General features: G+C 45.9%; 1 protein-coding gene across 1 annotated transcript in view; it reads right to left on the bottom strand.

The window, feature by feature from the left end:
- Positions 1-13,683, bottom strand: part of LOC139202339 (thrombospondin type-1 domain-containing protein 4-like) — a 39,024-nt gene extending 25,341 nt beyond the window's left edge. The window contains exons 1-7 of the mRNA XM_070831824.1: positions 13,668-13,683; positions 13,490-13,544; positions 12,553-12,622; positions 10,999-11,321; positions 9,567-9,987; positions 8,134-8,236; positions 5,682-5,818 (exon numbers count right to left, since the gene is read on the bottom strand). Of these exons, the coding sequence (XP_070687925.1) occupies positions 5,682-5,818; positions 8,134-8,236; positions 9,567-9,987; positions 10,999-11,321; positions 12,553-12,622; positions 13,490-13,544; positions 13,668-13,683 (1,125 nt within the window). The remainder of the gene's footprint in view (positions 1-5,681; positions 5,819-8,133; positions 8,237-9,566; positions 9,988-10,998; positions 11,322-12,552; positions 12,623-13,489; positions 13,545-13,667) is intronic.

Genomic DNA, 13,683 nt, shown 5'->3' with positions numbered 1-13,683 from the left:
ATCGACCTGATTTCACCTTCCGCCTTCATAACTGCTTTTCCTGTCGTTTCATCATCGTCTCCCACCTCACTGTCAGGAGCAGTAGGAAGTAGAGCAAACCCACAACTGGGCCCAGAAAAGTGCATGCTGGATAGATTTTTACCCTCAGCTGGGCCCACCACCGCCAGCAGAGAGGTGTGTGGTCAGTGGTCGCCCTTTAAAAATACACACACACCCTTCTCAAATGCTCTTTGCCGGTATAAAGAGAGAGGGGAGTCTCAGCTGAATGGAAGTCCCACCATAAAGGGATCTTTCTTTTACTGTTCGTCTGAAATGAGTAACCACATTCAAGGGGGTTTCAGTGCCTCACGGCGTTTTCAACCTTACACACGTGTGATTCATAGGAAATGTTCAGTCCTATATTTACACTAAAGTGACGTGCACTCGTGATATAACGCAGTAAAAGACAACTTGCAAATTAAAAAGTACAGCGTCACACAGCTGACAGTTTGGCAGGTTGTGTCTGAAATCTAATCCCTCCTGTCTGGGGACGATGTGCTGAGCTCGTAAACACTTTCAGACGCTACTCAAGTCATTCTGATCCATTTATTAAGTCCGTCAGCCATTTTTCTTTCAGCACAATGCATGATGGTATATAGAGCTTGCTTAGTGACCTTCTGTCGTACACTACTTTTCATGATGCATTGTGGGAGTCCATTATATAAGCAATAGTAATTGTCACTGTACATTCAGACAACTTATATAGCAGCTTACAAACGTGCAGCACAAAGCACAGGCAAAAAGAGAGCACGTCGCACAGAGAGCGACGGGTAACTTCTGGCATAAAGGGACTGAAGAGAAACTGTAATGAATCTGCAAAAACACTCACAGATCATCCGGACAGAGTCTCAACACATGGACACGTAAAACAATAGTGACATGAAACTGACAAACCTTTTTACTCCACCAGTCGTGTGTTCAGCCACCCTGTCAGATGTGCTGACTCGGCCGCTTTGAAGCAGCTCCTTGGAGCCATCTGAGGCAGGAGGGAGAGCACACACACACACACACACACACATAGCTGAGCGTCCTCAGCAGTGAGCAGCTGCTTGGCTTGACTACGCATGCTCACATTCAGGATGTAGACTGTCGAAAATGTGATGAAAAACACTGCACACCAACATGGAAAGAACTAGAGTCACCTTTAATTCGTTCTTTTGCCATGTTTTCCAGAGGTGCCAAGGTGCCAATACAGCAGATGATTAAGGCCAGGCAGCCGTGTAGGCAGTGAGAAGGGGATTAAACCACACCTGTGCTCGAGCAGACTAGAGCTGAAGAAGCACTGTAAGTCCATAACTGTCTCCAAACCAGGTCAATCTGAGGTTCAGGTCCAGGAACATGAGATGCAGACCCGGAGTGGCACCGGGGGGCCAAAGGTCAGATGGACAGAGCTGGGCTGTTATTCATGCGGCAAGAAAGGTGTCAGGGAGAAGCATCAGACAGCGTTTCCTCTGTAATCAATAGAAGTCCGTCACCACAACAAGCACACAGCCTCTAAGGCCTCTGTTAAAACAACCACAGCAATGGGCCACATCTCCCTCTAAAACAAGAGCGCAGTCCAAATGTTATGAATGATTTCTTTTATTATTATCATGATTAAAGATCTGAAAATCGGCTCACTGCCACAACCTGCAGCAGAGAAACTAAATGGGACAGAGACTGGAGCCAAAACTGAAATTACCCCCAGACAGTAAAATAAGTCCCAAAGGAAACTGTGACCTGCTGGAAGAATGAACCCTTTTTTCTTTAATTAATCATCTCTGTTGTTTCCCAAAAGTCACCAACAAAGCAGAAACATCAGAGAAATAAAAACAACGCTGTTGTCGACTAAAGGTCCGTTAACATTGTCCCACCATGTTCATGTTCATGTGATGATCACAGCCCTGCAGACACACTCAGACACAGACACATGCAGCTCCTCAGCCTTTACTGCACTCTGCAGTACAGGCTGCACTGCATCGGACAGGCTCTGACCTGCTGGATCCCCTCGGTTTGAATAATTAGACAGACGTTATCGCATGGTTTGGCTCTGACCTGAATGAAGAGGGATTACAGGACCTGGTGGGTCTGAGTATAACTTCCCAGTGCCTCGGGGACTTTGCACCAGCGTGTACGGTAGCTGTGTGTGAGATACCTACTGGTCTACATAGTGCAGCAGGGCTTTGGTTCAGCTGGGGAGGGAACTCATTTTCTGCAGGAAACGAGAGCAGAGAAAACTGGACCGAGAGTCAGAGCTCAGCAGGGGCTACCGCTATAACAACCACTAAATAAGGGATCAGATTTTTCCATGACAACTCACCCATATGAACCAGAGTATAATATCCATCTTGGTCTGTCAGTGTTGTTCGTCAGAATAGGATTAAACAGTCTGGTTTCCACTGCAGAGGCTTTACTGTGGAGAAACCGCAGCCTTATGTAACCAATGTGTGAAACATGTTGTAAAATACAATCGGGTGTATCCTTGTAAAGTGACCCACTCGTAAAATTCACCCATACAGCTCGACTTTCCCAGAGAATTCAGCACATTTCCTCACTCTCTATGCATAAAACATACCTTTCAAAATACCGGTCGCTCCTGCTCATCCAGCACCAGAGGTCATCAAACGGTTCAACACTTATACCGACTATGTTTTGCTTTCAGCTTTCTAATGTATTTTCTCCTTTAGAGCAATTTGTTTTTCATCACAGACCGTAGACATACAGTAGGAGGAGTGCCCTGAACACAGTGTGGTGTTAAAGCATATTTTGACCACCTATAAAAACGCCGTAGAATATTTTCACTGCTTTTCACGGCTGCCAGACAGCTCTGTCAGGCGGGGAACTGAGACCGTTCACTCTTCTCTTGCTTCAAAGCCACCAGACTCCATGGACAAAAACAGCCATTTTACCTGCAGAACACAGGAGCTGCTGCCTCCATCAGCTAGTCTGTTAGTGTGACTTTTCCATTTTAAAGGGTTAGTTCAGACCAAACTAGGATGTTCACAGGCAGCAAACTCTACTGTTCTGTGAGGTAAAATTACTGTTTTTACTTTGAAGAGAGCAGACAGAAAGAGAGAACGGCCTCAGTTCCCCGTTGGAATGGGCTGAAAGGTAAAGTGATGCAAATATAGTGTAAAACTGGCGTCACTTTTTTTGTAGCTGTGGTCAAAATAGGTTTTATCACAACACTGTATTCAGGGAACTCCTCCCCATGTATGTACAGTATGTCTATAACGTAGGAGGCTGAAATCTGTTTTCCCGCTGCCCACGTCCACAGCAGTGCAATGTTGAGCATCTGTGTCTGGACTCCTGTCTGCTTCTCCAAACTGGAGGTGAGCCGACCAACATCTACTGCAGTTGGCACACTGACTAGAGAGAGGGGCCGCAGATAACAGTGCTTCAAATAATCAGAACTATCCCTTTAAATACCCATGTAGCTGTTGAGGTATTTTAGTGTGAACCGAGGCGGCGGGCCGACCGACCACAGAGCCACGGTGTTGAAAATATGCTGCACCTCTTACCAAGCTGACACATATTTTAAATGAATTTTAAAGTGTTTGATCCATCACTTATCGTCGTATTTTGACAAGTTCTGAGGTATCATGTTAGGTCAAGCAGAGTGCACGAAACCAGCTGACGGTCAGCTGATCCAAACAGGCGCCAATGATGACTGACACTTCAAACAATCTGTTGGAGCTGCCAACTCCTCATTCTTCCCCGTGGCTCCTTCCTGCTCCATGCTGCTGCTGCTGCTGATGATGAATAGCCGTGCTGCTCGCTGCCTCCACCAGGCCGACCTCCACCTCCTATGGCCTCTCTCTAGTATCACTATGCTCACAATGACATCTCTAGCTCAGAGCATTATGTGCAGACTGTATTCTGTCTGCGATGGCGTGCGCCTGCTGGCCGTCCTTACCTGTGGGGGGAGAGCAGGACTACAAGAGTGGATCAATTCCCACAATAATGTTTAGCCTCAATGATGAGAGCAGGTCTGATCTAAGTGGAACTATCCAGATGTTTTTACATTATCTCTTGGCCTGTGGCTGGGAGGGGATCTGCTCTTCAAATGGCTGGACCAGCTGAGAAAATCTCAGTGGGGAGAGTGATGAGAAAAAATCTCTCCTCGCTGAAAAACTGAGGAAAATACTCAGCCAGCAAAGTCAGAGGCACGAAAATAACTGACTAATACCTGCAGATCAATACGATTTATGTAACGTCTTGACTTCCACTCACAAATCGCCACTTAGTTTATTAATAATAGTTCAGCCCTGCCCACGTGAAGGATCACAATGTGCATGTTAACCGCAGCACTGTGATCAAGGCCAGAATGAGAGATCAGAGGGCTTTCTATCTTGATTAAATCTCGACGTTGCAAAGATTACAGCGCATGGGAAATGCACGGGGTTAACCGAGCGAGGTCAGCGCCACCGACTGGAAATGAGCTCTTTCTCCAACATATTTCTTCGAGTTAAACCCTGATCAAAAGAATGTTAAAGTGAATCCAACATGGTGAGTACACAGCCAGCCATCAGCAGGCCCACACAGCGACGTCTGTCTCTCCAGCTCTGTGCTTGCAGGTGTGTTTTCATGGTGCGTATTAAATACGGGGTCAGAAGTACAAATATGTTCTACATTGAGATCCCAGATCTCCTGCTTTGGCCCAAAGGGGGTAAAAAAAACTTCCTCCTGACCTCCACTTCACTCCTCCACTTCTTATAGGAGGAGCAGTCACTCTGGTGCCGTGCTGCCCTCTGCTGGTCGCAGCCGTCACTGCAGCAGAGCCGCCGCCTGAGGCCTGTCAGTCAGACTGCAGGTTACCTGTCCAGCTCCTGCAGGACTTTTATAATCAGGGGACTATTACAGGTGACAGGTGGCCAAATCAACCCCGACAATAGTTGTATAAACTGTTGTGCGTTCCTCTTCACATGAGCTTATGTGATATGAGTTTAATGACGTTCTGCAGACAGCTATTAAAATCATTTGTGGTGTTACTGAGTGTGGTGAGCTCCTCCAGAGCTGAAGCACAGGCAGGATTCACCTCACCTCTTTTTATACGTCTGAAACTGTTTCATGTTTTCTTTTGTGAGGATTTCACCGTTTTAATGCCAGGGCTCGCCCCCCCAGTCACGAATGTTCCACCAAGTCCTCTCGACACTATTTGGCAAGATCGCTGCCTCTGTATCCTGGGCTGAGTGCCACACACGACGATTGTGACTAGTTTAAAGAAATACAAACAGGCCAGAGAGTTTTTATACTCTACTAGACTACTAACAGGCTGAGCCGGAGCTTTCTCCAGAAACCATATGTCTGGACATGTGAGGCTACTTTCATGATGCAGATTTGGGTGAAAGAAGTGATCCACTGTTGTCTTCTCCTTTCAACATAACCTTGGTTGACAAGTAGAGTCTCCAACATACTTCATGTCCTCTTATTAATTATGCAACAACAATGCAAACCAATGAACACAAAGCTTGAGGAAGCTCGTGCAGACATGTGACTGTATTATTTTCAGCTCTGGCAGGAAGAGGATCAGTCTCACTGCAAATACGTAGAGTCACATGACCATGACGCACGATGCCGCTGATAAAGGACACAAAACCCTCACCTGTGGGGTCATTTTCTTCTTGAAATGATAAAGAAAAAAGGTTTTTACAGTGGCCTACCGTACACTTTCCCGCCACACAGAGAGAGGTTTCGTTCTGCCCACACGGCGTCCCATCGATCACCCTGTCTGACTGTCGCACGTAGAACCTGAAGCCTACGGCCCGACAGTTCAGCTCACAGTGCTGATCCCCAGGAACTGGAGGGAGATGGAGACAAATATCCAGGATTAACATCAGCTCCATACTAGTTTCTCTATAGTCTCAGAGGATACAACTGCACATACTAACATTAGATTCAACACTTAGTAAGAACACACTGAGTAAACAGCGAGAACTGTAAATAAACATTAATATTTTAGTACCCGTCATAGTTATGAAGACTGACATGAGTATTGTTATAAACATTACTGCTATTATTCTAATTTAAATTGACACACAGACCCTCAGACAGTTTCCCAGTCAGTAATAAATCCCATCATGTGGAGCGACATTATGTCACCGTGTTACTAATACAAACAACACACAGGTCTACTTTCTAACCCTGCAGCTCTGTTCTATTAAGATAACAATATTCATGGTCGCTTCGTATCTCCACCACTGCTCTAACTTTGAACATAGGTATAGTTTAGAAATAATGTGTGTTTAAGGGCCCTTCAGAATAATTCAGAAAGTGGATAAAGTGGTTCTGTGTTGTTGAACCTGGGCCTGAGCTTTACATATTTGGGGTTTTAAGTGACTGGTAGGTACAAAAAGTACTGGTGCTGGTCCAGTAGAACAGGCTGCCAGACTCCATTGACAAAAACAGTAATTTTACGTCACAGAACAGAGGAGTTGTTGGTCTACTGCTGCCTCAATCTGTTAGTTTGTTTGTCTTGTTAGTCTTGTTACACAAATAACAAGAGTGTAATAATAAATAAAACACAAACAAACTGACTGATCGAGGCAGCAGTAGACCAGCAATTCCCATGTCCTGTGAGGTAAAATCCCTGTTTTAGTGAATGTAGTCTGGTGTGTGTGCTGTTTGTGGTTAAACCAAAAGGATCTTCCAGGTCTCACTTAGAATAACACTCTGAGCCTGTCAGTGGATCAAACAAGCTCTTTTAGTGGACCTACTGTGATCAGGTGCAGTTGTCCCAAAGGATCACGTTGCAGCCATTGCAGCCCGTTTGGTGGCTGCTGGCTGAGGTGATCTACTGGACCAGTTCCAACACTTTCACTACCTACCAGTCACTCACACACCAGGGTATGTATAGATAGGACCCTGGTTTGAAAATACTGGAGTTATCCTTAAAAAGTAAAAACATCATAATGTCCCATTGGGCAGAGCTTCAAATCGTAGCACAAACAATAAAATCCTCAAATGCTTGTTTGAAACCAGCTCTTTGATTTCAACAAAGATTTCCTGTTTCATCTGACAACACAGAAACAGCAGAGAGCGGCCGCAAAGGATCCCGATCCCTGCTCTTCACATCTTTGTTCAGATGCTTTATCAATTAGATACACTATAAGCCTGAAAGCAAAGTATTTCTTAAACAGATGTACAAGAGCATGTTTTTAAGCACTGTTCAAGATGAGTGTCAAATAATCCAGACCGAAGCTCATACGAGTACCTGAGGTTATTTAATCTCTACATCTGCAGGACCCGTCAGTCAAGGCTGCGGGACAAAGACGAGATCTCTAAATCCACGTCTGTTTGACAGGATATTAATTTGGAGACTGTTATTTCCATTAGCCGTCTCAGAGAAATGACAGTTCAGGGGGTGTTTTGACTGTTGCCTGGATACAGACAGGTGAGCATGGTCACATACTGCAGCGCTTACATCACAACACACCTTTAGATCATGTGGGTCAGAGGGCAGTCAGCTGAAGATGTCACTGACAGTGAAAACATACGATAGATGGTGAACTTTTCAGGTCTGGCTCCCGACTATCTCTGACATCTGAGCAGGACTCAGCTGGCTCCACAATTTCTGCCACATCTTTATGGTCTCAGAGGGGGAAGCCTACTGACTCTGGTGATCCCCAGACTTTTACTCTAGCGCCACAGTGAGGTTCACATCGGTGGTTTTGAGTGAAATGTTGATTGGATTACCATGAAAGTTGGTACATTCATGTCCGCCTCAGGATGAAATGGAATAACTACGGTCTGCATTTACATTTTTTCCTCATCTGCCACCGTGGCGGCCACTGAACACTCCTACTGGCCAATAAAATGTTTTTGTCTGCCACTTCTTTAGAAAACTTTAGAATTAGAAAAGAAGTATAAAAGTTGAATATAACATATAACCTTAACCTCTGACTATTGGAACTGCTTTTTAAAAACATTGTGTCTTTGGCAGGTGCAGATTTTATTCCTCTATTAATACTTACAGCAAGTTTGTGACCAAATATCAGCAAAATAACGATCTTCTCTCAGCCAAAATACTACAGCAAATTCATTTAATCCTTTAAAGTTAGTTTTAAAAGAAAGTTAGAATAACATAACGTGCTTGTACACATAGACAGAGCCTACCCTCAGTGAAAGGTTCCCACTCGTACAGTCGGCCCATGAAAGGCTGGTTGTTGTATGAGGAACACTGAACAGCCCTGATGTGTTTGCTGGATGGAGGACAGGCCTGTGGATGGTCCACACACACACACACACACACACACACACACACACACACACACACACACACACACACACACACACACACACACACACACACACACACACACACACACACACACACACACACACACACACACACACACACACACACACACACACACACACACACACACACACACACATTTATTTTCCACGACCACAGGAAGAGTCCAACAGGTAAATCCTTTTGTGAGTGCAGTGAGCTCCCATTTCTCTTTGTCACGCTCCGTCGCCGCTGACTGCTTTAACCGTTTTCACCCTCTGCTCGTAGCTCAGGTTTTCTTTCCAAAACTAGTTAGACTCCAGTATTTATGAAGGCTCGCAGTGAAACTCAACCTCCCTGACATCTCTCCATATCTCCTTTGTGTAAGCAGGCTCCTGGTCTGCTTTACTTTGCTTCAATGCCTGTGTCATCACACACCAGAGACAATATACACAACCGCACACTGTTTGAATTTATGTCAATGCACACAAATGGATTCCTTAATGCTCGTGTGTTACAGCTGGGGTTTAACTGCCAAGGTTTCCTGGGCCAGTGGCTTAAAAATATTTCTTTACTGAAGTAGTCCAGTAGAAAATGTTCAGTGGAAATATCAGTAATAGATTTAAACTCCACTGGAAGTTTGGCCACAGGTACAGTCCTGTTCTTTTGGGGTTTTTGTCTTTTCATGAGTTTGTTGCCAAAAAGAAAAATACAGAATAGAGAAAAATATCAAATATCACCTTTAAATATTCTATTCTGACAAAAAAAAACCACATGTGAACTAAACTTTCAGCATTACAAGGTTAATGGTTCTTATTCTATTCCTGAGCAATTCTCCTTTAATCAGGATCCGTTAGATCACTGAGGACTGAAGCTCACACTCAGTTGATGTTGGAGCTCCACATATCATGAGTACATCAGGATCTCTCACTACTGACCAGCTCCTAAAAACACTGCTTGCTTTACAAACACTAACATAACGTCACAACCTGAGCCGAGCTTAGCAAAGTTAGGCACAGTAGTCAGACTCATTTTATTATCAGCTGTTAATAGGAACATAAAATACTCTGATTGGACTGTTATTGATTCAGATTCAAATCTTCTGGCTGTGCAGGTTAAAGCCATAGCAGAAGAGAAAGGTCGTCCATTTTTATCTTTTCCTCCAACATTTGAGTTTATGGAATAAGAATAGATAAATACTAAAGATATGTGTGTGTGTATATATCAACAAAAAAATATAAGAGAATCAATAATAAACCAGAACAACACCAGCATGCTGAGAAGAAGAAGGAGAAAGTGCAGCTTTGCCTACATTACTGTTGCAGATCCTGTAGTGAGCATGCTCCCCCAAGCAGAAGGAAGTTGGCAGGGGGCTGTAGGGTCTCTCCTGCTGCTGCGGGGGTCCGGGCGTCTGGCTGCCTGACTGTACCTCCTGCTGGACCTGAGCCTGGTTGGCCGAACCAGGCTGGTAGAGGGGGGCCCAGACCTGGTTATTTTTGGGCTGCTGTGCCCTGGGCTGCGTGTAGGGTCTGCTGTTGTAATGGAGACCGTCGGGGGGGTCCAGGATGTTCGACCTGTATCCACCGTGGTTTCGGTGGGCATCAGACGCAGGAGAGCGTCTCTGTCTGTGGGGGCGAGCGGCCCCCGAGCCCTGGCCCGTGTCCGTCTGCAATGGGGCGACATAAGGAGCTCTGCCGTAGCCGTACCTCCCCGGGATGATGTGAGTGACCCTCCTGAAGACACAAGAGTGAGACTGATGACTGTGCACTAGTTATCACATAGGTAACTGAATCCAGCTACTCATCGTGTGTAATGACTACAGAAAACATCACCTGCTGACCCTAATAAAACCAACCAACAACATATATTTGGATTAGTGTCTGCTTTAATTAGGGATATTTAGCTAAATTTCCTCTTTTACTGAAGAAACTATCAGGGCCCTTCATCCAAACTAAGACTTTTGACAAGCGTCCAGATCACAGTAGCAGAATCCTGGGAGCTTTTGTCGTCATTTGGCTCCTTAGATTCCAACTCAAACAACCCCCCATTACTCAGCTGTCAGAGCTATTTGTTTAAAGTCGAGCACAACAGGAAGGAGGTCACAAAGCTGCCAAGCGCAAGCCGAGCCTTTGACTCCATCCATAAAAGACTAGCTTTCCAGTGGAGGGCAGTTGGATGGCCCACAGTCGTGGCTCCAAAGAGTCACTTTCACACCAGGCTGCTCAGCATGCAGCCCAGCCGCACCGGCTCTTTAAGGACTCACAGGTCCCGACAAAGACAAGAGCTGCAGCGCTGAAACAGGTCTTCATTGGCCATTATGGTGCTCAAATTACTTCTAAGAAACATACAAAGTTTGTTCTTTCTTTGGTGCTTTACGTGTAACGCTCAGGTGAAATAAATAAATGTGAATCATAATAAAGAATATAACAGATAATGACTATTGACACGTTTATTTGCAGAGCACCTTGTGTCAGAGGCTACAGATGGGTGACAATTAAGGGAAAAACCAGCGTTAGGTGTCTTTGGTCTCTAAAACTGAGCAGGAAGGAAGTGTTCCTCAGTCTAAAACCATCGAAAACATAGCTCCTAAATCTCCCATGGGAAGGCCGCAGAGCACCATTAACACTCCATGCTCATCGAGTCCATGTACTGACAACTGTACAGTGGCATGGTGTCACTTATCTGTATCTAAACAGGTGGAAGCACAGTGGTTGACTTCAACACCACGCAGGAGGATGCTGTACCTGCGTCCACTCGGCCCGGTCTGCTTCTCCTCCCTCAGCTCTCCTCGGCCGCTGCTGTTGGAGGATCTGCCCGTGTCGCGGTGCAGAGGAACCGTTGGCCGCAGGGCTGAGATGACATGGCCCGGCTGCTGGGGCCGAACGCCAGCTCTTCTGGAGGGGTGCTGGGATGGAGTGTAAACAGGCAGACAGGGCCTGCTCTGCTCTTGTACCCCTCTTCCACAGGTCCGGGAGCAGGTTGACCACGGCCCCCAGGCGCCCCAGGAGCCCTGAATTTCTCCGTGCTCGGCCCTGAACTCCTGTTGGGGCTCTGCCCTTTGAGTAACCTGCATGGAGATCAAACAGCCACAATTAGCGACACCACAGAGCGCAGAGATGCGGGACAAAGTGAATGCCAGGGACCGATGGAAAGCGTCCATCAACAAGACTTTAATCTCCCCAGATCACGGTCTTGTATTAAGGTTCAAGTCAGTGACCTCATCTCATCAACATGACTATCCTGCCCCTCCGCCTCCTACCGCTGTCCATGAAACGGACCTCTGTTCACAGTTATAAAGCCCTGATTTGGCTGATTAGTGGGTGTCTGTTAGTGGCCTATCCCCTATTGGCTACCTGCTTTTCTCACTGTTGACTCTATCCCTCTGTGCAACTTTGCCAGGGACATATTAGCAGTGATCACTGCACCCTCTGTTTGAGGAACCTGCCAGGAGAAGCCCTGTGCCAAGCCGGCATTATCCGTGGAGCGGCGTGGAAATCCTGCTCTTTAAGGAGCACTTTGTCTCCATTCAGCGCAGCCTCTCTGGGCAAACACATGGCTGTAGTAAAGGCTCAGCTGCCTTTGACTTTTAGTGGATGGAAAGAGAATACAGAAGCAGTAGGGAGAGCTGGCAGGAAGTTCTTCTCCTGTCAATCAGCCTGTGCAGCTATTCAGAGAGACCTCAGCCCCCCCCCCCGCCTCTTCTATCCTGCTTCAGCCTTTGTAACTCAACGCCACTGTCATCTCCCGGGTCAGCCACAGGTCACACAGATGGACCTTCAGTAGAAACACGTGGAGGCAACTTGCACCGACCCCCTCAAACCTGAGCGGGTAGTCGATCTGTCAGTCAGCTTCATCCACGACGTGCACCCACTAGTTTCCTCCATGCGGCTCCAGAGGTCAAGAGGTGGTTTGCTGACAGCTGACATGAGCCCTCGCTGTTTCACTGCAATCAAGAGAACTTTTCACTCACGCTCTCAGCACAAGTTTACAGATTAGCACCCTGGTCAGGTTCCCCCTGGGGATACTCTCACTGTGTACATACACTGGAACAGAGGAAGCAACATTTATCACTAAGTGTGGCGCTTGGTTATGGTTACAAGACACAGCCGTGCTTGACATCTTCCACTAGCCTGTGCCAACCAATGTAATCAGACCGATGGATAAAACGACAAAAAGAAAAGAATCCTGCACGTTTTCAAGGGAGGTCTGTCGTCGTGGGCACGAGGGGGTCTAACAGATCACACGTGTTAGAATACACATTCTTCCTTTAGTCCAGCTGCACCACACAGGCTGCTCACCTTCCTGTGGTCTGCTGTGTGCTGGCAGTCCAGGGGGTCTGTCCAGAGCGCCAGCAGGAGGACAGAAACCCTACAGACAACAGACAGAAGGGATTAGTGGGGATCCTGGGAGTTTTGGTAGAAGCATTATTGGTTCACAGTGATGGAAAGAAGAAATACTCAGATCCTTCTCTTAAGAAAAAGTACCAATACACCAATGAAAAAATGAGTTAAAGTACACAAGTATTAGCAGAAAATGTACGTAAAGGGTGACTGACATTTTTAAACCTATTTTTTAAACATATTTTGGTATCTAAATGACTGAACCTTTGGAATTGGTCCAGTAGATCACCTCACAATAACATAATCCCTGTTTTAGTGAATGTAGTCTGGTGTGTGTGCAGAGAACGATATAACGGCTGTTTGTGGTTAAACCAAAAGGATCTTCTAGGTCTACCTTGCAGCTTGTTTGGTGGCTGCTGGCTGAGTTGATCTACTGGACCAAAAACTCAACCAAAACATGTATAACTTGGCCCCAGGTTCATCCTTTAAAGTACTAAAGTAAGAGTACTATCTTTGTCCCTCTGACTGAGACGTTTAGGAAAAAAACATCACTGTTCAGATTCACCTTTAACAACGTGTTGTATTTCAAAAACTTGTTTTATTATCCACTTTATCTTCATCTGAACAGTAATAAGAGCTGTCAGGTAACTGTAGTGGAGCAGAAACATTTCCCTCCAAGATGTAGCTGAGTAGAACTGTGAAGCAGCTTAAAATGGAAATACTCAGTATTTCAGTGGATGTACTTTCCACCACTGTTGGTTTATAAGCAAGAGCACGGGTAGAGGAATAGTCCAAACACCACTACACTGAGTGGTTGATGGATAATGAGAGAAGGAGACAGTTCCATAAAAACAGACAGACATTTAACTAGAAATGAGTTTTACTGTGGCTTTACCTGACCATCCAGACACTGGCCCCCTGCATAGCTGCTGGATTCTTACGGTTGGACGCTTAAGTGAAAACAGAGAAGTTTACATTAGCATACGCCTGCAGTGCTGACATTTCCAACACAAATGGTGTCTGTGCAAAAGCAGTGGAGGGACAAACTGGTCCACAGAACAGACTCCCCTCACCTTCACAGTCTGGCAT

Source organism: Pempheris klunzingeri, chromosome 1 (genome assembly GCF_042242105.1).
Source record: "Pempheris klunzingeri isolate RE-2024b chromosome 1, fPemKlu1.hap1, whole genome shotgun sequence".
NCBI lineage: Eukaryota > Metazoa > Chordata > Actinopteri > Acropomatiformes > Pempheridae > Pempheris > Pempheris klunzingeri.
Note: the sequence above shows the minus strand (reverse complement) of the source record. Positions and strands in the feature narration are given on the sequence as shown.